General features: G+C 40.9%; 2 protein-coding genes across 14 annotated transcripts in view; one reads left to right on the forward strand and one right to left on the reverse strand.

The window, feature by feature from the left end:
* The window catches only part of MANBA (mannosidase beta), a 61604-nt gene extending 46455 nt beyond the window's left edge, over positions 1-15149 (forward strand). For 2 of the 8 annotated variants that reach the window (XM_039381522.1, XM_039381521.1), the window contains 5 exons: positions 592-2201; positions 6260-6374; positions 8922-9008; positions 9769-11918; positions 12089-15149. In XM_039381522.1, coding sequence (XP_039237456.1) covers positions 592-816 — 225 coding nt within the window. In that variant the 3' untranslated portion in view covers positions 817-2201; positions 6260-6374; positions 8922-9008; positions 9769-11918; positions 12089-15149. Of the gene's footprint in view, positions 1-591; positions 2787-6259; positions 6375-8921; positions 9009-9768; positions 11919-12088 lie in introns of all 8 variants that reach the window. The other 6 variants (XM_039381517.1, XM_039381516.1, XM_039381519.1 and 3 more) reach the window with 6 other exon arrangements.
* Positions 9484-23023, reverse strand: part of NFKB1 (nuclear factor kappa B subunit 1) — a 56883-nt gene continuing 43343 nt past the window's right edge. For 5 of the 6 annotated variants that reach the window (XM_027717873.2, XM_027717870.2, XM_039381514.1 and 2 more), the window contains 10 exons: positions 22173-22314; positions 18875-18989; positions 16826-17027; positions 14948-15117; positions 14023-14125; positions 13234-13358; positions 12828-12894; positions 12329-12501; positions 12022-12199; positions 9485-10401 (listed from right to left, as the gene is read on the reverse strand). In XM_027717873.2, coding sequence (XP_027573674.2) covers positions 10214-10401; positions 12022-12199; positions 12329-12501; positions 12828-12894; positions 13234-13358; positions 14023-14125; positions 14948-15117; positions 16826-17027; positions 18875-18989; positions 22173-22314 — 1463 coding nt within the window. In that variant the 3' untranslated portion in view covers positions 9485-10213. Of the gene's footprint in view, positions 10402-12021; positions 12200-12328; positions 12502-12827; positions 12895-13233; positions 13359-14022; positions 14126-14947; positions 15118-16825; positions 17028-18874; positions 18990-22172; positions 22315-23023 lie in introns of all 6 variants that reach the window. The other variant, XM_027717871.2, reaches the window with a different exon arrangement.

Here is a 23023-nt window from a genome sequence, read left to right on the forward strand (position 1 = left end):
ACTGGTAGAACTTGATATAAAACATTAAACTTTGTCCTGGTATTTTACAACTATTTTTTTTTATATTTTACTAAACACAGTATAAGGGCTTCACTGCCATGTTCCATTAAGATGAGACGACCTCCTGTGTTACTGTGATATTTTTTTTTACCATCTTTTACTTCTGTGTATTTCTACCATGGATTTAATTGGAATGGCAATTTAGTAGTTGTGAATTGATCGGTTGAGTGAAGTGTTATGAAAGGACAAATCTCTTTCACTGCAGTAAGTACAGGATACAAGTACTATGTGCAAGTCAGATTACCATTTATTCAGTTATTTTCATAAGAAGATGGTAGAGTGATAACACTTTGGCATTCTTCCACCATCTGTAGTATTCTGTAGCAAGGCTGTAATAACATTTGCAGTTTTTGCATGATTCTTGGATATGAATCCTGTTGGTTTCCAGAAGAGATTATTAATTTGGATCAAATGTGGTTGTTCAGTCTGTGTTATGGGCATGCAGCTCTTTTACCAGTTTGGGTATGACTGGGGTCTTCTTTAACATGCATATTTTCTTTTATTTATTTATTTTTTTTATTTCTCTTTCAGGCTTCTGTATCCAAACAAGACGATACTTATATATTTGTTCTTCAGACCACTGCAGTTGCTCCTTTTGTTTCTATGGATGTAGGGAGTATAAAAGGCAGATTTAGTGATAATGGTTTCCTCATGACTGAAAAGAAGAAAGTGGTTGTGTTTTATCCTTGGGAACCTACCAGTGTTGAAGAACTAGAAAATTCACTAACCTTGACCTCTCTGTTGGATGTTGTCTGAAAATACCTCGTTTCCTTCTAGTTATATAAACAGTGAAACAGGAGGAGAAGAAAAGTTAAAACAATTTTACTGAAGTTGAAGTGACACACAATTTGAGCCAACTGGAGAACATACTGTCTGCTCCTGTCATGTGTGAATTTTAACTGCTGGTTCAATGTAAAGATATCAACAGCAAAGCTTACGTATAATATATGCGGTGTCTTGAAAGTACATCCGTAGTTTTTCTAGTTTCACTATACTTTAAGTGGAAATTCATCTTAAGATAACAGCAAGGTATGCTGGGGAGTAGGGGGAAGGGCAGGGAATGAAGCTGGGACAACCTCCAGAAGTACGCCTCCAAGTTGTTTGATCTATCTGCACCCAGATCGGGAGGGCACTAGTCCTACCCTTTCAGATCTATGGCTGTCATCCATTAAGGTGGTCTGCCTGCCTCCTGCAAGGCATGAAACCTGGGCTGTCGAGTCAGACATCAGGCAGATCTGTTCCCCTTTCTGAAAGAGGAATTCAGTACAAGACTTGTTTTCTGCTCTCTTTTCATGCAAAATAAGCAACAGCCTTTGAGAGCTCTGCATCTAGCTTTGCCTATACCCAGAGAGCTGCAGGTGCAGTCACAAACCTGTTGCTGCTGTGTGGGATCCCACATAATGTGCCATGTGAGAAAAGGAGCAGGGAGAAGAGTTAACCAAAGGTGCCAAGAGAAAGGAGGCAGTACAGAGAAGAAATGGTCACGTAAGAGAACCACAGAGGTGCAAGTGACTGTTTTTTCTCTACTAAATGCAGGGTGCAGCGGCTGCTGTTCTCACTCAGACACTGCTGCACAGACATTCTGTTACCTCTTGGCATTCCTCATGAGTGGTCCTGTGCTCCACACTGATCCTCCTCTCTTTCCAACAAATTAAAACCTCAACATTTTTCTTTCTATGGTTCCCCGTAGAAGACACTCTTGACTCATTATTACATCTGGTGGCACATTGAATTCCTGAGTCTATACAAAGTAATGGTGGTTCACCTTCCATTCTGTTTCCAACTACATTTTAAAATTTTTAGGTTTCTCATAGAAATGTCATCTCACTTTGGCATTTAATACAAAGAAAATAAGCGTGCTTCAGCATGGTGGACTGCAATAGCCTGTGGAGCTGAAAGCCTGAGGGTTTGGCTGTCACAAAATCAAGGCCAACGAGCCACTCTGTGAGCAGGTTGCTAAACAGTGGGCTTATCTGTCGGATGTGGTTTGAAATGCAGCTGGGATCTTGCTGGGGTTCCGCAAGAATCCCCTTGCAGTCTTAGCAAGTATTAATTTTCCTGCAAAGCAGAATCAGCACCATAGTAGGTGGTGTTTGAACAAGCTCTACCGGTGATGTCCATCTGTGTTGTAAAAGCACCAGGTATGTGATATTTGCTGGTGGGAGGGCGGTCTTGAGCTCGTGTGGGGCGAGTGGCTGTTCCACTGGACACTTAGAGACCTTGGACTGGGGGTTGTTTTCTTGCAGCGACCACAGTTTTAATGGGCAGAGAGATGAACATGTTGATAAATCCTTGGTGATCTCTGGTGCTTTTGAATTGGGTGTTAACAAAAAAATTACATACTCCTGAGCAAAAGAAAGAACTTAAGGATGAAAGAGAAATGATAAATGGAAGTTGCTTACAAATTCTTTATTAGGTCAGCAAAACAACTAACTGCATTTGCATTGGAGGCTTTTTCTGATTCAACACTTGTCCTAGCTAAAAGAAGACATGAAAACAATCAAAATATGGAGGTGTATGTGTCAATGTTTATAGGTTATGCAAAATAAATAGAGAAAATGACAGTCATGAGTAAAACTTAACAGTTAGAAAATGCAGATATTGATAAAGGAGATTAAAAGTTATCTGAAAGGCATCCTGTGCCAACAATACAAGAAAAATTCTTCAGTTTTTTTTGGTGTCCTGGCATCAAAGTGAAATCAAAGCAGCAATGGCGTCAATATAAGGTAAGGATGAAAAAATGTGGAAAAAATATGATTAATAAATACTGCTGCAGTGTATTAAAAAAAGGGCAGATTTTGTTGATGTCTTTCTCTTATGGAGAAATATTTCTTCCAGCAACATCTAGATAGAACTTCAAAATGGCACTTAATAGTGTTAAAGAAATAGAGCTTTGATAGAGTCACTTGTTTAAAGAAAGTCAAGAGGATTGTCTGGAGGTCAATGATATTTGTTCTTGGTGCATCTCAGCATAGGAGTGAAGTTTGAGATATGTAGAAAAGAGCTTTTGGATTGCTAGAATTTGGATAACTGTGACCTTGTTTAGCCTGTCACAAATTTTAGGCAAAATCGTGAAAGAAATGATGTGGTATGTGATAAATAAATGGTGAAGTGGCTATGCAACTAATGTCTACCAGCACAGTTATGTAGAACAGCATTCTTTTATGGTTTTTTTTCCCCTGTTGCTTTCTGCAATTACCAGATTGATGTGAAAAGGTTCAGGCGATTTTTTTGATTGCTGTTTTTGAAGGTCAGAAGCTCCCTAAGGAGCAGGTCCATTCTTTCTCACTGGAGAGCTTTAATTCCGCAGTAGGTGCTGTTATGAAAGATTAGCAGTTGCTTAAGCCAAACGCTTGAACTCAAAACAGAATTTAATGGGGAAGGTTCACTTCCATTGTTGTCTTAATATCCTTCATACATCCTTTTGATTTCCTGGTGTTGTAGTAGGTGTGTATTTATAGGAGCTGTTCTCTACCCCATGCAGCAGTGGCTGTAACATGTGCTTTGGTTAACCATTTTCCCTTGGTACTTTTGCAGTTGCATACTGTGCTATACTTGGTTACATTGTTCTGCTGTTGTCTCAGATCAGGGCAAAGATAGGAATGCAAATGAAGAGAGATTCAGGGTACCCAGCACTCATATCAACACATCCATCTGTAGCCACCTGAGTGTTGTTGCAGCTCCTGGGCAGCACCTGTATTGCCAGTTCTGTCTGATGGGCAGGGGTTCAGGAGCAGGAGCATTGGGAGGAGCATATGGTGAGTGTCATGGTGCTTGTCCTCCGTGCCATTAAATTATTGGTGGTAGCAGTAGAGGGGACTGGGCTCATCCGTGTTCTTTCAGGGTGGATCCTTGCTATGTTTTGTTCAAGGACCGGTGAGTTTACTTGTGCTGGTGGCCTTTCTTTGCTCTCGGGCCCCCTCCTGGCTATTCTCCACTGATGGCAAAAGTTAGCAGCCAGAGTGCACTTCAGCCATGACCAATGCCCTTCTAGAACAGAACTTGAGAGCAGGTTTGGGAAGAACACTGTGTGGCATTGGCTGATTTGTTGTCCTAAAACCTGTCTCAGACAGAGATTTTGCTCTGAACCTATTCAGGACTTGCAGAGACCATTTTGAGCTTTAGGGGGCACCTCTTTGTTGGTACTTTCTGCCACATGTGGAAGCCTTATTTTGCTCCAGTTTACTGGAGCATGTCCTTGGAAGCTTTTTCAAGTTCTTCTGCATCTTCTCCAGGAAAGAAGCATGCAAATGTATCTGAAAGTTCCTCTCTAAGAAAGTGTTCATAGTTTGTCAGTCTTTGTTGTTACCTGTTGTTTGCATACCTTTTGGCCTGGACAGTTTTCTGGCTTAGAGGCACATCTTTTTTTGGTACTTTTATTTCTATTAGTCCCCTTTTGGTTTTGGAGATGTGTAGCAGACACATTTTTCAGGCACTTGTAGCAGTGTCAGGAGCAGAGAAACAGGCCAATGAGTTTCTTATTCTTGGGACAGGGCAGTTGGGTTTTGTAGCTTACAAGCCAGTCTTTATACTGTCAGAATCACAGTTTTCTTTCTTACCCTCTGAGTAGTAAGTTAAGTCATCCAGGGACTTGTGGTTAGAATGTTTAAGGACGTGTTCCAGTCAAAGAATTTGGTCTACATAACTCTGCTTTCCAGTCAGATGTTACACAATAGTGAAATCGAAGTCCCAGTTTTAATTAGAGTGGAAAAACAAAGCTTAAATGAAAAAAGGGCATCTTTCTGTAGGAAGTAGAGTCAGTTAGTAGAGACCCATAAATACCTGGTTTGATTATTAGTGTGTATCATGGCCAAAATAAAAGGTGTCTCTGGTCTAGGTGACTACAGCAAAGGAAATGTGCGGCAGCATAAAGGGAAACAATACCCTGAGGTGTCAGGAGGAAGGCAGTGAGCATGGCTGCTTGCCAGGACCTGTTCATGCAGCTCTGCTTTGGGAGTTGATATTGAAATTTTTTGATGGGTTCTGTGAGTTCAAAGTGGTTCAGGATTGCTCTTTCTTTCCATAGCTTTTTTACTTTGAGACTGGCTGGGTTCCTTGTTGACTCTGTGGAGGGGAATGGCTGTGGATTGAGCCAGGCTTTATGGCCTGGTGGGGAGCTGGGTAATCCAGAACAGAGCTCTAAGTAAGAAAGAGTCTGTTGAGCTGGTGGCCTACTGGGGAAGCAGCTCTTGTCAGATGGAGGAGCTGAAAGTTTCAATCCTGTTTCATGGTGGTGAAAAACCAAAACCTTAAATGCCAGCCTCTGATACCTCTTTGCAAACATTGCCATTGCCAGGCATTGCAGCTTCTCTGTCTTCTCCTATTGTAGCAGTCCTCCTTTACTTGTTGTAAGTAAGCTAAATAGTAATACTTGGGGATGCTGGCCCTGCAATTCTGTCTTACCAACTAACGTGGACTATACCAGGGTTTAAGCTTCAGCCCATTTCCCCAACAACTGTAAAGTGAGCCAGGCCTCAGGTGGTTTCCTATGAAAGAAATAGGGGAAATCTTCATCTTTTGTTATTCCATGGTAGTGTTAGGGCGGTAGGAAGCTGTGGTTGGGTTGCCCAGTGTGAACACTGGTGAGGATCCAAGGGCAGCACATAAAGAAGCGGGCTCAGTGTTTAGAACAGTGACGTGTTTTGTGTATCTAGCCATCTGTTACCCATCTGGAAGTGCTCTGGCTACAGATTTTGGTTTGTACTGTAGCCAAATATAGACTTTCTTCCCTGGGATGCTGAAGACAAGAAGATACTGAGGTGACTGCACATCTGAAAGAGAAGTGAGGCAGTTGTCATGCTCCTGTCTTTCTGGCAGACGTTGTATTAGCTATCCCAGAGGCGTGATGCTGCTCTGTGCCTGTGTGGGCTGACTCAGCTGGAATGTTGGCAAGTGCCATGGTGGGGCACAGGTTAACAGGTGTTAAGTCTGTCACAAGTGTTTTCCCTTGCAGTATGTAATGAAGGCCACTGATCTGCTAGAGCTCCTCTGTATTGTAAATGAAGCAAGGGTGAATGGATGGCTGAAAAATTGCTACAGTGCTTGAGTTTAAATGAGGCCATGGGGAAACCTCTGCAGGCTTTGAATAGTAACAGACATACTACAGCCTGGCTCTAAGCAGGATATCAGGCTGCTTTATAATGCTGAATGCAGAAAATCAACTCCTTGGTAATTAACTTGTGTTGTCTTTTTCCTGTAGCTGTAGGAATCTTTGGAAGCCAGCAAAAGTGTGGACTGCGCCTTTGGCGGTTACTTTAGAACTGCTCTGTTGCAAGGGGTGTTCATCCAGAAGAGCCAAAAGCTGTGGACTGTGGGTGAGTATTGACTACTGCACCCTGAGCTAACAAATCGGCAGTAGCGTTCCTGTCACTTGGAGGGAGCAAGGACAGTGTTTCTTTTTTTTAAAATGTTGAAAAAAAGCATTTTACTTGCCCAGACAATGGAAAAAAGAGGCTTTATACACCAGCACATGTAGGTAACATTCTTATCCTTCCTGCAGTCCACAAAATTTCAGAATGCTTCCTAGAACTTCCCACTACCACACTGATTTCCAAGTTTGTAAATACCCCCAAATATGATGCCAAAAAACTTACAGCTGTGGCAGCCAATCTAAAATCAAGGGCAGTTTAACTTTCTGAATAATCCATTTTACATCAAATGTAGAGAAGATCCATAGTGATCTGTTGTCACAGCTTTTGCTGCATTCCACAAGTTTCTGATGTTTATTACTGCAGTACAGTAGCAAAATAGTGGAGCAGGCTCCATTCCACTGCAAATGTAGATTAAGTTTAGAATTATTTCAGATTTTGATCCTCACTGTAAGTAAGTTAAAATGTAATACTAAACTGGACTGAGAATGCCCGAAGTTTACATTTCAGGGGGGGAAAAAAAGCTTAATTACATAACCTTTCTTATTTTAATACTGAACCATTTGAATATTTCAAGTGTTGCAGGTAAATGGGTGCAGTTACTGTCAAAGTGAGAAGAAGCCTGATACTGTCAAAGTGAGAAGAAGTGAGAACAAACCCATGAAATCAGCTTTTAAGGATCAATTCGAGGTTGCTGGTTAATGATCTTTGCTCATACCTTCAACCTCAGTGTTTTAATTGCTAATGGAAATAGGCACCAGGCTGCTTGCAGTGCGATGCAGAGCACAAGAAGAGCCCACTGTGGAATAGGCCTAGTCAGAACTGCTCATCCCGCCACAGTGCAGAGACACCCTGCTCTTGAGTTTGACACGTTGTTGGGTGTTTCTTATCGTTTCTGCACATATCTTAAAAAAACTCAAACTTATTCCTGACTTTTGAGAACTTAGTGAATACCCTTCTCAGTTTTGTTTCCTCAGGGTAACATGGAATAGAATGGGGACAACATCCTCTGCTACAATGTGTAGTACGGTCCTCCTGGAATGAAACAGTTAAGCCTAAGTTACACCATTACTACTCTGTGAGAAAGGTTTCCCTCTATAAGCCAGGTGTAGACAGAAGCTCTCAGGCAGCTGATTTCTGGATTTTTGCAGGACTGTAGCTGTAGTTTATTCTATCACACTTGTGAAATAGGAATGGCACTACCTTTCTTAGCAAGGAGGTGTGAGGATTAATATCTGTTTGAGGAGAGCAGATACGATGATGTGGTCAATAAATACATCTTGACAGTTACCTGATATGAACACATTTGTTTTAAATGTTCAAGTCTTGTCTATGTCACACTGTCTCTTGCTAAGCCTCATTCCTCTGTATGTATGTTGCCTTCATCCTCACACCTGCAAGGAGCCTGACCTTCTTCCAGGTGCCATCAGTGCAAGAATCAGTGTGCCCTGTACAGGATGACCACTACTACTAAGAAAAAAGGTCGAGCAGAAGAGCACAGTTGTGTGTTTTAGTGTTTTAACTGAGCTGCTTGCAATAAGCACTAGGCTCTCTAGCAGGTTTGCTCTGCCAAATGGAACTACACCAGACACAAATGTCTCCTAGTAGATGTCCTGCCACTTTCTGTAGTGTGTCCTACACTAGGTGGTGTGTTCTACCTCCTCCTCTTGCCTAGTTCTAACAGACTGTGTGGAAGATGGAGAGGGTTGATACAGATGGGAAAAGTTATCCTATTATGTGACTCAGCTGTAGAAATTTAGTGTTCCAGTTTGAATTACTGAGAACACTTTTTAAATTAAGCTTTTTTCTATCTCTAAACAAAGAGGGGAAAAAAAATAAAAGGACTAAAGTGTCTTTTGTTAAATATACTGAAACTGAGATGCTGCAAGGAAAAAAGCTGCCAGACTGCCATTTAAAGCACTTCAATACACAGGGCCTAGGGGACCTGCTGTTCATTGCGTGATCACTAACCGGATGAATAGCTATTATACAGCATTTGGTCATTAAGTGCTAAAGGAAATATAGGCCCAGGTGTCTTCTGGTGGTTTAAAAGCAGAGCTGGTCAGAACTGAGGCTAAAAAGTGTGAATCAACAGTCAGGGTGCACTGGTGACCTGTAAGATTGTAGAGACCTCAGTAAAAATCTCTGCCAGCTTCCTGAGTTGGACAGCAGCTCATCTGGGGTTCAGTAAGCCCCTCCACCCTCAGAATATGAGAACCTTTGCCTGTTTCTATTAGACAAGTACATTAATTGAACAAAAATCCTTATGCCTTAGATGCTGCATATGCAGGTTATACATACAATAACTGAAAGAAAGAATGGCATTTTTACTATTATTCATCATGTTTCCCTGAAAGTAATTAAAATACTCAGTAATTCAGCTGGATATAAAATTAGTTCACAAGGTTTTTTCATTACTCGGTTTAATTCATTACAGCAACTACTGCTCTAAATGTAGCTATTCTCAAGGTTTATCTTGATTCATTTTCTCAGGAGTGACACCCAGGTTACTGAAGACTGAACTGAGCCAAGAGCAACCCTGTCAAATCTCCATCTTTGTGCCACGAAAACTGGCTGCAAGTGAGTGACAATGGTACAATGCTGCTGGTTGCTTTTTCATCATGAAATCTGATACCTGCTCTGTACTTTTAGTTGGGCCAACATCAGTAACAGTTACACTCACTATCTCAGAATTAATGTGAAACAAGAAACACTTGTTTCTTGAGCACAGTTACTACAGGAGTTTCTAGATAGCCTAAAGGAGAACTGTCTCATCAGAGTTTTGCTGAGACACTAAATAGTTGGTTTCAGTGTAAATGAACACTCTGCTGCCATAATTATGAGAACTGAAACAAGGCAGAGGCTTTAATTCCAAAGCACAAAGCACAGCTGCTTAGCAGTTGCTGATGCTTCTGCTCTCCCACCAAAAAAGATGCTTCAAGCTTTAAGACAGGTGGCTTGCAACCCTTTATTTATTTTAGTATTTGGAAATCAGCATGCTCTTGTATCAATGACTAAAACTGAAATGCTAAATCTTCAATAACTCTACTTGAAAGATATGGAAAAATCACAGCAAGCATAGACAAGAGAATTAATTTTAGGGTTTTATTATAAAAGTAAAATAAAAATAAGCATTTAAAAAGCCCACTTTGTCAAACAGGAACAGATATAAAAAAACTATTTACAAGTAGGAAAATGCCAAACTGGAAAAAGATTTTGAATAAGAGGTACCAAAGTGAAATTTAAATACATTATTTGAAATATACAAGATTCTTTTTTTTAGGATTTTCTTTTTTTCTCTAAATTGTCACTGTTACGATTAATGATTTTTCTTTGCCAGCTATATTAGGAGCTCTTTTCGTGCAACTGTGCTGCAAAAATTATGAAGAGACCGGCTAGAAACTGTATCCTTTGATTGCTCTGTGTGCCTTACCTCTTTTTTGAGTTCATATTATGCTTTAAGGAGTGACTTTCATCTGTAAAAGAAAATCCTCACAACCCACAAAAGCTCAGTCAGTCTTTCATAGCGTCCAGTCCTGTGTATTAATATGGCAGGAGAGCCCTGGTTATTGTATATGGCTTGTAAATGAATAAAATTAAATGTACTTGAGGAAGGAAGCAGTGCCTAGGAGTTGCATGCTGAAGTTGCCATTGCTTCTGGTTTGGGTGGGATTCTTCCAGTGCACTTTTGGTTGTGAATTCACTTCCCTCTGACCAGGACGACACTGATGTAATTTTTAATGTTGTATTTGTTCCTGTAACTGCATATTGCTAATTGAACATTACTATTCAGCTATATAATTGCTTTGGACTGAACTTTCATGTCCGTAGCCCAGGGCCATTTTGCTCAGTGTTAGTGATGACTTGCTGTTCAGAGAGTCTGAATAAGTAAAACTCAGTTTGCGGAACGAGGTCTCCACACCGCTGTCACACGTGCTTTCGTTGTCTTGAAATTTGCTGTTATAAAGCTCACCTGAGGGAGAGAGAAAAAGGAAATATGTTATTCTTTGTGTGGCTTGAGTAATGCTGCTTTCAGAAAAGTCTAAGGAATGCAAACCAACAGGGTCAAAGCTCTTCTATAGGAAAATGATTCTAATATGAGGTATTATTTTAGGAAAAGCTGTGCTTTCAGGCCACCAGAGCATGTGATCTGACATATTGCTGGCAGAGATCAGCTTGCAGTTGGAGCTTGGATGGGATGAGAAGCCTGGTGCTCTGCTGACACTAATGTTGTCACTGCACATTGGTCAGGACTCTGCCCAGGTGTCAAAAGGTTCTCTGGTTCTCAGATTCAGGCTCTGAGCAAATGTACAGCTCCAGGATGAGGCTCATGTTATTTTAACTTACAGATTTCTTTTTGAGACAAATATTAGAACAATTTTCATCTAGTAAGTGAGCCTGAAATACGAACAAGTCAGCAGCACCCATCACCTGTGCACCATTCACAAAAGGAGTGCCTGACTGCGAGGGATCAGTGTCCAAGCTGAAGGTATGATATGGGATCAGTGTGACTATAACAGTGGTTGGCATATTAGAGTTCAATCTTATTTTTCTAAACAAACACCTTAAAATAAACAATGTGATGCAGTCCATTCCTGTTGTAAAGGAGCAGAACCCCTCTTACCCTTCAAGATTAATCTAAAGGCGTAATATGTGTACAAGTACATTTTTGGGTAGGTGTGAAGGTTCTTTCCGTGACTGAACAAACTGTTCCATAGAGAGTAAACTGGCAACTTTAGATTAGAATGGAGTGACTGTGGTTTTCCTTTTTTTCCTTTCCAGAAATATCTACAGTATTTTCACGTACAGGCAGCATTACTGGTGTTTTAACAGTAAAAAACAAAGGGTTTTTTTACTTAAAATGACCAGGCACTGACTGAACATCCCTGATGACTTATTGACTTCTCACAACCTCTGTTTTTGTGTTAGTAGAGTCCCTTGCCCAGAAACACTGTAGGACTTCCATCATTGAAGATGCTCAGAACTCAACTGGACATGACATGGACAAACCCATGTAATATTTATACTGGCCCTGCTCTGAGCAGGTAGTTGACAGCAGGACTGCTTGTGGTCCTGTGTAATCTCTGCCTACAGAATACTGGGACATTTTGGAGTGCTACACACTGTAGAAAGAGATATTTAATACCAAAGTCTTATTGAGAAGCTTATGTGCCCAAAACATTTTTGTGTATCCGTATATGAGGGGGGAGAAAAAAGTCAAAAGCTAATGGCACTTGTACATGCCTGGGAAATCATTGCCTAGTTTATCTTTTGAAACTTATTCTCAGTACATTCATGGCATTACCATCAGCAAATAGTAAGTGTCTGGTTTTAGAAAAGGGAGGCAGTGTATTCAATACTGTGATGCAGGCATGCTGATTCAAATGGTCCATTTTTCCTCTCTCTTCTAGGCCTAGCAAATATCTATGACAAGAAAGTCACGCTGCAGTAAAATATTTCTGAAGCAGGGAGGCACCTGAGGCATTGTGTGTAAGGAAATATAAAATCTATCATCAGTCCAAGGTGGGGTGGGGAGGGAGAACTGAGAAAAACATCTTAAATAAAGCTCTTCATATTTTGTTGTCAATTTTACCTGTCTCTCCACTTGCAAAGGTGAGTGGTGATGACGACGGAAGAGCTTTTGCTGTACTCTTCTCCAGGTGAGATGGGCTGTGTGAGATGGATAATGCTTCCTGAATGACTTCAATGGCTTCTGTGTGATTCATCTGCCTCAAAGCAGCAATCAACTCCTGAACTGTACCACCAGAGACCTAAGAGAGAAGACACCAGATGCTCACCATCATCCAGGCTGGCTAGAACCGAAGGGCTCCTCACTGTCCAGGAGGACAGTGTTCTCTACATGTGTGAATGTTCTTTATAACTTGTTACAGCCACGTTACCTCATAGTTATCTAGCAGAGTTTTCGATGGAGAAAGGCTCAACCTGAAGGCATTATTAAGTATGCCAAGACCTAGTTTTTGTGCTAGAGTGGACCAGTTTTTGGTAGGATCAGGCAATTCCAATAGTTTGTAAAGCTGCATCTTGGAATTTTCATTCAGCTCTCTCAAGTTTCCTGGGGAACAGAGAAATATGTTAGTTTATTATTTACACAAATCATGCACCAGTTCATTTCTAAGCAGAAACAAAACTAAACTGAAGAGTATATTAGCGTCCAGTCCCAGTGTTTATAAATGTATTGCTGTAATATTGAAAATGTACTCCTTTGTGTCCTTATGACTTCTTAAGGGAATTGTGCTCATTCTGTGAGCAAGTGGTTGGGAGGGTACCTCTTCTCCCTCACCAGTTCAGTTACAAGCTATAGCAGGGCAATGTCTTCAGCCACTATGGTTTGAGAATTCAGTTACTAGAGGGATATTGTCAAGTCTTTATAGATGTTACCTCGTGTCAGCAACTCCTCCGAAACTTCTGTTGACTGGTAGGGTTTCCCATTTAATATGTCATACACCTAAGAGAATATATTAAATTCAGTATTTAGCAGAAACCTTGTTAGTATCCATTATCCTAACAAGTCTCAGCAGTATTCTACCTAATTGCATCTGTAAATCAGCATTTTTTCCTCTCTGAGGTTCAGTAGTCTGTTAAGTGGAGCTTTCTTTCAATGTTATTTCATTAGGTGAGTTTTGTGGCTGAATTAGTTTAATTTTTGATGGCAAATTAGTTGCTTGTCACCACTGAAATAACTGTGGATGCAATGAAAGGAGCTAGCTAAGAGATCTGAACTGTCCTTGATGATTAGAAATAAAAACAGAAAAAACTCAACAAACAGAAAAAACAGACCACATACCTCACAGTTGGCTGCCATATCCAGCGGTGTTGTTCCAGGCACAATCCCTTCATCATCATCTTCAGCATCTTTCACATCATCTAGATCAAACAATGGCTCAAAGTTCTCAATGTGAGGATTTGCACCTGGAAAACAAGTGTGCAAAAAAAAAAGTAAGAAAAAAGGCTTCGAGTTGCTTTTCAACAATATTTAAAATATGCATTCTAATTTCTGAATGGCAAACCAGCTAATTTATTTACTCCAGCTAAATGATATTTTATATTAAGCCAGCAAATAACTCTTTTTAAAATTACATTTAAATGCTGTCACATCTCTGTGTAGTGCTACTCTCCAATATAAAGAGGGGGAAAAATGTTCCAATAAATATTCAAATCTAATTCTTCTAAAGTGACCTAAAATAGGAGACAGTAACAAGCTCATGTTTCAGTGATGGGGTTATTTTTGTTTCTAAAGCAGTCCAACACTTATCCCAGCTATAACAAGGTCTCTTTTCCACTTCTTCAGCTATAAAAGCTACACAAGAAATATTCAAAAAACTTTCAAGAGTACTCAAGAGATTTTTCTTGACCAGCATAATTTGCCTTTTTAGCCATTAGATGGTGCTGAAGAGTGGTTAGTATAGCACCTCAAAGTCGGACTTTCTGAGGAAATTCAGACCTTCAGGCTTTTAACATCCGACTTCCTCCACTCATTAAAGTTCACGGGCACATTCTTTTCTGCTTGCAGCCTTCTAACTTGAATTTTCATCACTGTGAAAGAAAACTCTCCAGCAATGATCTATTTTCATACCTGCTGCTTTGAGAACTGCTGTCAGTTTTGTAGAGCCCCTTCCAGCTGCTATGTGAAGTGGAGTCGTCCCATCATATGTAGTGCTGTCCACATCTGCATCACCCTAGGTTTTTATTGAATGACAAAAAGAAAAGAAATCTATACAATAGAGCTGCAGAGGCTCACGTCTGCATAAGCATGGCAAGCACTTTCCATGCCTGTTTGCATAAAAACTAATGTCTGAAAAGACATAATCAGAGAGTAACTACAACTGTCTGCATGGAGGAGCAGATGGTCGTTGTGTGCTCCAGTGTTACAGCAGGAGGCGCAGTGTATATCCAAATAGGCCAGGTACATAAAAGCCACTTTGCATCCCATGTAATGGTTCTGTCATGTGATTACCCTCGGCCTTTGGAGTGTGAATGGTGTGCACAGAAATCTGCCTTCCTGTTGCTCTTCAGAAGAGCAGCCAGGCTGGTGGCACATCCACACACCAACACCAAGGAGAGCTACAGCAGCAGGAGGTGTGTAGAATTAAGGACACCAGGATCAAGGTGTTAAAAGAGATGAGACAAATACTTATAGATACGCACAACTATATCTCTATGCACATCTCTCTATACACATTCAACTACACACAGAAGTAGTGATGAACTTGTTCATGAATAAGTTCATTGGCTGCCAGGATTACTCAGTGCAAATTAAACATGGCATATGCAGTCAGGTCAGGGTCACTGTAAATTCCTCAGCTTGGCCAAAAGATTCACCAGCAGTGCTGAACAAAACCATGAATAACATTACTTAAATTAGCATAATGGCAAAATTATTAGTAATCTAGTCAATAAACAGGAACCCCCCTTTCTGTTCCTCTGAAGCACTGAAGGAGTGTCCAGAGTATTTAAATATATAGTTGGAAAGACCTGGAAGAAAGAAATTCTGCCCTTACCTCAAGCAAAAGGCAGCCTGCCAAAGGGATGTTCTCTTGTTCAACAGCCAAATGCAACGCAGTTCGTCCAGATTTTTGTTCCTGAGAATTGACATTAACTCCAGCAGCAATCAGCTGTTTGAGGCAGGACATACTGTTTGCCATCACTACCATGTGAATTGCACTGAGACCTACAAAAAATAAATCCCAACCATTAATACTGTGCATGTGTCCATGTGCATTAATATTTGAAAAATTCAGAAATGTCAGAGTAATGAGCTTTGAAATGTCCGCATCTATGAGAATTGTAAAATAAGTTAGAGTTTCTGTAGTTATCTGAGCAGAAGTAACATATTTTGCCTGCTTATACACTAAAAGATGATAGAATCATAGAATTGTTTGGGTTGGAAAGGATTTCAAAGATCATCTAGTTCCACCCACCTCCTGCCATGGGCAGGGACACCTCCCCTAGACGAGGTTGCCCAAAGCTGCTTCCAACCTGGCCATCTGGGCCAGGGATGAGGTATCCACAGCTTCTCTGGGCAACCTGTTCCAGTGCCTCACCACCCTCATAGTAAAGAATTTCTTCCTCATATCTAATCTAAACCTACCCTCCATCAGTTTGAGACCTTTCCCCCTTGTCCTGTCACTACACGCCCTTGTAAAAAGTCCCTCTCCAGCTTTCCTATAGGTTCCCTTTAAAAGGCACTGGAAGGCTGCAATGAGGCCTCCCTGGAGCCTGTTCCTCTCCAAGCTAAACAGCCCCAGCTCTCTCAGCCTGTCTGCAGTGGAGAGGTGCTCCAGCCCCCTGAGCATCTTCATGGCCTCCCCTGGACCCGCTTTAACAAGCCTGTGTCCTTTGTATGCTGGGAGTCCCAGAGCCTAAAGTAGCAGTCTAGGTGGAGGCTCAGGATCATGTTAATGATGTTGATAAAAACGTTCTTTGTGCATAAATTGGAACTAGTTGTGTTAATGGTGGTGAGTCAAAACCACGCAAGAAAAAGAACCCCAGCAGACTACAAGGTGGGACAGAAGGCAGGAACTACAGAGCTCACCTAGAGCATCTTGTTTACTCAAAAGAGAGTAGCCTTAAAAATAAAACCTGCATCTTGGTGCTAAACAAGTACGTACCCCACATTGGCCCCATCTGCTACTGAACATCTCTTCTAGAAACAGTCTGGGGAATAACTGGTATATTTTAGTATCATCTTCCTGTAAGGTCACACTGCCTTACCATCTCAGGATTACCTGCACTAGATCATAAAGCCTTGTATTTAAAAATCAACCAACCAAACAAAAAATTCTTTCTCTCTGAGGAACTTAACACTATTTCTTGAATCCCATAATGACATTTTTAGGTCAGACATTTTACAGTCTACTAGAGGAGGAGTACTAAATTCAAATCCCCTATGCCAATGAAAAATGGGAGAATCGTCTCTTCGTGGTTAATTTGTAGGGTCTAATTCTGTATGGTCACAAAGTACCACATACAAAACTCAACACTGGTCTAGAACCTATTTTTGAGGGGATTCGTTCACTAGAAAAGAGGAAACATTTTCTTCTAGGGGGATTTTTTTTTTTAAAAAAACAGTGGTGGCATAAGGTATCTTAGAAGGAACACAGTGCTTGAAGTTTTGTGAGATTGAAGAGAATACAGAGTAACAAAAATTCAAATCCATACTATGTCATGTGGCCATTACATCTTTCTGTTCTGTATAACCAGAAAACCAACACATCTGTGTTCTCTTATCTGTACCTGCAGGCATATGCAAAATGGGGAAAGATGCTAATTTCAAGGTCTGTATCTACCTATGTAGAGTCATAGTGTTGGCAGGGTCAGGAACTGGGTCGTGTTTGTCTAGTAGCTAAGTGTAAAATAGAGCCCTTATCTTTCCATACCTTCACCATTGGAAAGGTTGACCATCGGAGATATCTTCTCATGCTTGAGGAGCAGACTCAAGATCTTGTCGTCTCCTTCGGTAGCAGCTAAATGTAAGACAGAATTACCATGGCGATCCAGGAGGCTGACATCTGCTCCAGCCCTCAGCAAGTCTTCTACCACCTCTGCCTGCTTTGTGATTACTGCCAGGTGCAAGGGGGTCTAGAAGAGACAGAAGCAAGCCACGAGAAGATAAGCAATAGCTACATCACTTCTACAGAAATCTCTGAAACCCATAAAGGCTCCTAGTGTGAGAAGATGTTACATCACTCCAAAGCTAACAGAAACTAAAAGCTTGCATATGTGTACATTCTTTTCCACTGAATACTACAAATAGGGTTTCTACTTACTGGAAATAAAAGCTGCCTTGCCAGTGTCAGCAGTTGGACTTTGGGAGGAACAAAGATGTTGCCTACTCTATAAGCCAGGGCACTGACCTGGCTATTTGAGCATTGCAGTGTAAGGGACTTGGGAAATGAGATAATCCCTGCACCCCCCAGACACTGTAACCATGCTTCCAGCTGCCCCATCACCAAGTTCATGCCATGGTTGGAGCACACGCACTTTCCAGGCCCTGCTCAGATCTGCCTTTACCACTGAACCATGCTCTCATTTTGCTCCTGAATCAGAGGTTTGCAACCATAGGCTTAGAAGCTCCTTATCCCTCAAAATGGCTGCACAGGAGTTAGTGAACATACTCAGAGTTGCATGTATTTAAACAGTAAGCATTCTAGTAAGGCTTGGGAAATCATATTTCCAATATTAAAATAATCTAAAAGTTACACAAGAGCCCATCTCCAGATAATTATATTAACAGAGGACTATTAAAAAAAAAAGACTAATTCCAGCTTTGCACAATAAGCTTGTGTTTGTCAATAGGTTTGTCAACACATTTGCAATTAATTACTGCATCTATAGGGTACATGTACAATTCAGCTTTCAGAATATCTGTACAGAAGGAAAATTCTAGCCCAAGCCTACATTCTCTCCCATCACTGGTTTAAGGTATAAGTTGAAGGAAGAGGTGTAGAGGTCCTGGTAGTCAGGGATTTATTTCTTGTGTGGAGCACAGCTTTGCTTCTGGTTTCTGTTAAACAGAGGGCACAGAATTCAATTCAGAATGTTCTGCTTGCTTTGATCAGCCTCCACATTTCAAACTTGCCTTATATGAACACAAAAATGAAATGTGAAAGAAAACAAAGGAGTCAAACCTTCTGGGACTACCTGTATGGAAAAAAACCCCTGCCTTTACTGTTGACAGCAAAACAAACAAGTGTCAGAGTGCTGCTGTGTAATGTCCAGCTGGTTACCTGTGCGACAGCCAAATGGTGCACACAATCTCTTTAGAAGAGATTCCTTTTCAGACAGGTTCCCACAGCTCTTTCTAAAACCTGAGTTACAATACAAACAGCTCAGACTCTGTCACAGATGAAGCTGAGGAGACAGAATTGTGCCTGGCAGTTAAGAGTTCTTTTCCTCCAAGGTAAAAGGCATGGAAATGGGCTTATTTTTTTGGTTTTACTATAATACGAATCTAGAAATAGAAAGGGAAATCTTTGGTGCTCATGTGATGGACACAAATACAATCTGGGCTGTAGGAAGGGAATAAGTTACTATGGCTTCACGTGCCTATAGATAACTGATGACGAAGCAACTGGCTCATGATCCCGAATTAACCTACATTAAAAGGTCAAAAGAGCCCAGAGCTGGCACAGTGTAATCCATACCGCTGGTTTAGCAACAGAGAAGTCAAATACTGAAGACACGAACTGAAGAATTTACCATTTTTGGCCTATTCTGCAATTAACCCTTGGAGACACTTGTGTTAACATCAAGGGGAGTTATGGACTAAATTTATGAAAACAGGCTCTCGTTCCTCCACCACCTTACAATATGTCATTGTGTTTCTAAACTTGTTGAATTGTCAGATCTCGGTGCTTTCCCACAGAAGCAATTTCTCTTTTACTGTCTAGACAATCAGCAACACTTGTACCACCACATCTACCTACCTGATAGAGGTCATTTCTCATGTTAATGATGTCATTGTAATTCAAATCTGGCATCACTTCCAAGAGGTTTTTCACCAGCTCACTATGAAGGTGGATAATTGCTAAATGAAGGACACTGAAACAAACAAAAAGCAGATTAACAAATTCAGACTGTTTTCAAATTTATTCTAAAAATTTCAAGGCTTTGCTGTAGATCTGACTGAATTCTGACATAAACACTTGACTATTAGGGGTAATGATCCCAGCACTAAATATTAGCACTTAAAATGAGCCCCAACAGTAAAAAAAGCAAGTGAGAAGGTAACTGTTTACCTTTCAATCACAAAAGCAAACTCAGAATAGCTTTTGCCAGCCCTGAGCATAACTTTACTTCTAGTCTAATATACAAAATTAGTAGCACAAAACAATTGCTTCAGAAAATCCCCAGATTCTTTGCTCATTTGTTTTTTTTATATTTTGAATTATGCAGCAGATGAACACCTCTCACTGTCAAAAGCTTCCTGCAGAATTTCCACAGGCCCCTCTGCCTCCAAAGCAGATTTTCCCTTGGGGTTTCCCCAGCCAGATCTGTGGGTTTTCCTTTCCTTCACTTTCAAACAGAAAACTGACTAAGGACTCAGGCCTGGTGACTAACAACCACAAGGTTTGCAGCAGTGGCCACAGATGTCATGCCAAAAAAACCCCCTGCTTTGGGACATGAGTGACTGCATAGCGAGACACTTCTACTGGGTTAATGCAATGGCCTTTCCAGTGCTCTTCTCCAGAGCAGGTCCCTCACCATCAGTCAGAGCAGCAAAATGACACCAAGAAAAAAAGCAGGTTTTGAATCCCATCACCCCTGTCCGACAGAGCTCTCTATTTCTTGTTCCCTTGAGACTTCATTTGGAAGTCATGCTCTTTGTTTTTAAACATATCCTGCCAAGCTCTTCTTTAGCAGGTGCTGGCCAGCTTCTAGACTCATCTGTTTAGCATATTGCTGCTGACACACGATATCAACATGGGACATGTGCTGTGTCTGTTATGCTGCTCCAGAAATACCTGAATAGTCTCAGATTTACACTTTCATCAGAAAAATAAAAAGAAATTCCGCGCCATTCAGGGCATAGAGTGATCTTGAAATTGAGACTGAGAGGACTCAAAAACAGAAGATAATTTAACAAAGGAAAAAATATAATTTACAAGCCAAATTCAACCCTGCAGGGCCCTTTTTATTGGTTCTAGACACTGCCATAGGCAGTACCATGGCACTTTACCCCAAGTCTCCTGTGCTGTTCAAACAGACCCGCCATTACTGGAAAAGAGCTGTTCCTCTGCTCTCTGGGAGATGCTTCTTACTGTGCTGACATTTTATTTCCAAATCTCACTTCAGAAACACATATGCTCTTCTACTGCTTTTAATTCTCTTTTCTGCAGCAAGTATTTTAATTTTATCCTGCCTCTACATGTGATACTGTAAAGACATGCTGAACAGACCACAAAAGGGCAGTCACTTCCATTTCTTAAACAGTCCTACATGAAAACATGCATTTCTGCATCCCTGTGGAGCCATCAGGTATCTGCAGAGGAGTGGTATTGGTACAAATGGTACAAATGCAGTCACAGCCGGTGTTACTTGTAAACATACTCTACTCATAGATTACTGTGTTCTGTCTCAAGGCCATGAAACACAACACAAGGCCCACTAAAGGTATTTTCATTCCCTGCATACTGCTTTGATGAAAGATGAGCAAAACTGTTGACAGCCTAACATTTTTTTTAAGGCTTAAGCAAAAATTTTCTATTTGTTGCCATATAATTTTAATGATTAAAGTGAAAGTCAGGGAAATTTATTTATGATTTTTAACCTTCCCCCTCCCTCCAAGAGAGAGATGGAAGACAGTCACCAAAGCTTCTTTTTTTAAAAATGTTATGGAGTAAAACAGATGTATGATGTGCTCACAGACTAAAATCCATCCCAGGAGAAAGGCAACATGAGCTTGCCGATACTTCTTGATTCAGGAAGAAAACAACTATTTATCATCATTCTGAAAATTATTTTGATTTAGATTAAATGCTCTGCAAGTCCAAATCTGAGAGGCAGCTTACTGATATTTAAATGCAGGTCCTACTTGCTCAATACTCCTCTATCCCCCTTGTTTCATTTTAAACACAGAAGCCGTGTTGTCCAAAGTGCTGGCAGATTTTGTTGCTAGCTCCTGCCTTTTTCATATTCCTGCTTTCCTGAAAGCAGACATTAGGTTGCCAATTGGAAAGCAAAGCGAGTAAAGTAGCTCTCTGTGATTGTGCAGTCCTCTATGTGTAATCTGAGACCTATTTTCACCAAAAGTGGAATGAAAGTAGTAACCTCTCACAGAGTAATTGAACAGGGATACAGGTCTCAATCACTTGTAATTTTCCTTCTAGCTGGACACCTCAAGGCTTGTGTGGCTTCTACTGTATAAAATACTACAATGTAAGGAAATACTGGTAATTGCACAGGGCCTGCTCAAGGCCTGCCAGCTGAGAAGTGAGGATGTGATAGTCACTTGCTTATACCAGAGATTATCTTTGCAAATGTTCAGAGCTGCTTCTGCTGAATTTCATTTTAAGTAACTACTAATCATTAGTTCCTCACAGTATTTCACTCTGAGTTCCACAGAGTCTGCATAGCTGTAGAGGAACAAAATGGATTTCTGCTCCAGCTCACATTATTGAAGGACTGATAAGCAAATATTAGCAGCCAAGTCTGCCACAAACATCTGTGCAATCCTTTGGAAGACAACAGTACAGTATAGATGTAAGCAAGAGCAAAATAATGTCCTCTGGGAAGAAGCTGGTTTCAGTGGGAGAAAAGCAGTATGGACCCTCCAGCTATTGTTTCTATATCTCCCAGTGAATCTCTTACTTTAAGCTTCCCATAAAGACTTAAGGACTTGCATGGAATAAAAAGCAGGGCACTCTCCTTCAGCATCAACCTGCGGATCCTCATCCATTGTGTATGCTCAGCCAAGATTGTAAGTAAAAAAATGGCAAAGAAATGCACAACATGCTTAACATACCCTCAGTGACCAGAGTACTTTCTGACAGGTACTGGATCAATGAACTTTGTAGTGTGCACAACTTGGTTGCAAATGCAACAAGAACTTCTAAATCACAGCTGTACCTCTTCCAAACAGCACAAAGGAGAAAGATATTCATTTGATGAGAGCAGTGCTGCCATCTGTGATTGGCACACACAAGGGACAGAACAAATTGACTACACCATTCTGCCACTAAAATCATCAGTTTCAACCCAGTAAGCATAGTGGGGTCAACTCACTTGTCTCCATTATCATCCTGGACAGCAGTGAGATGGCGCTGAGCAGACAACAGCATCTTCACATCTCCAGTCACAGCATAATCAAAGAGAGCGTTGCAGTGACGCTTGGCAAGCTGCATGGCCTTCTCCAGGAACAGAGAATCTGCAAAACAAAGTTTTGTCTTCATCGGTTTGGTTCTCTTCCTTGGAACACCACCTTCTTTCAATAGGCATTTGTGCTGTCCTTGAAATACAAAGTGCAGACCACCAAGCATTATTCACTGATTCACTAATTACTTCTGAGACATAAGAACAGAGGGAACCGAGTCCCTTGGAATCAAAACTAGGTGCATGTTGAGCATTCAGGCAGCAGGAACACTGAGAACACTCAAACCCTGGAAGCTACCTCTGACTCTTGTCTATACAGCAATTAAAAAAAACCTCTCATGCAGTTCTGAGTAGTTTTGCCTTGAGGAAACTGAGGTACAAGAAGCCTAAGTGACCCATCAAATATTGCACAGATGTTCACAGCAAAGCTATGAATAAACACAGGGCTTTGTGCTCCTCAGACTCATATCATGCAGTCTCTCCTGCTGTACAGCAGCAGCGCAGCTCCTGTTTTAAACATTTCAGTTTTTATACTGCTTAGTATTTGTAGTATCCTGATTTTAGATTTATAAAATGTACAACCACTGAGATTTCAAAAAGTAGAATTTGTTGTGATGGGGAGACAAAAGGGAGAAAGGAGAGAAAAGAAACTCATTTGCGGAAAAAAAAGTAACTCAGGCTGCTCTGTCAATACTTTCGTGGTTCTGTATCAGCAAGAAACGAGTGAAAATGAAACAGATGAACTCTTAAACTACAGTCATCAT

Source organism: Pipra filicauda, unplaced genomic scaffold (genome assembly GCF_003945595.2).
Source record: "Pipra filicauda isolate LSUMZ 115617 unplaced genomic scaffold, ASM394559v2 scaffold228_size1260155_pilon, whole genome shotgun sequence".
Taxonomy (NCBI): domain Eukaryota; kingdom Metazoa; phylum Chordata; class Aves; order Passeriformes; family Pipridae; genus Pipra; species Pipra filicauda.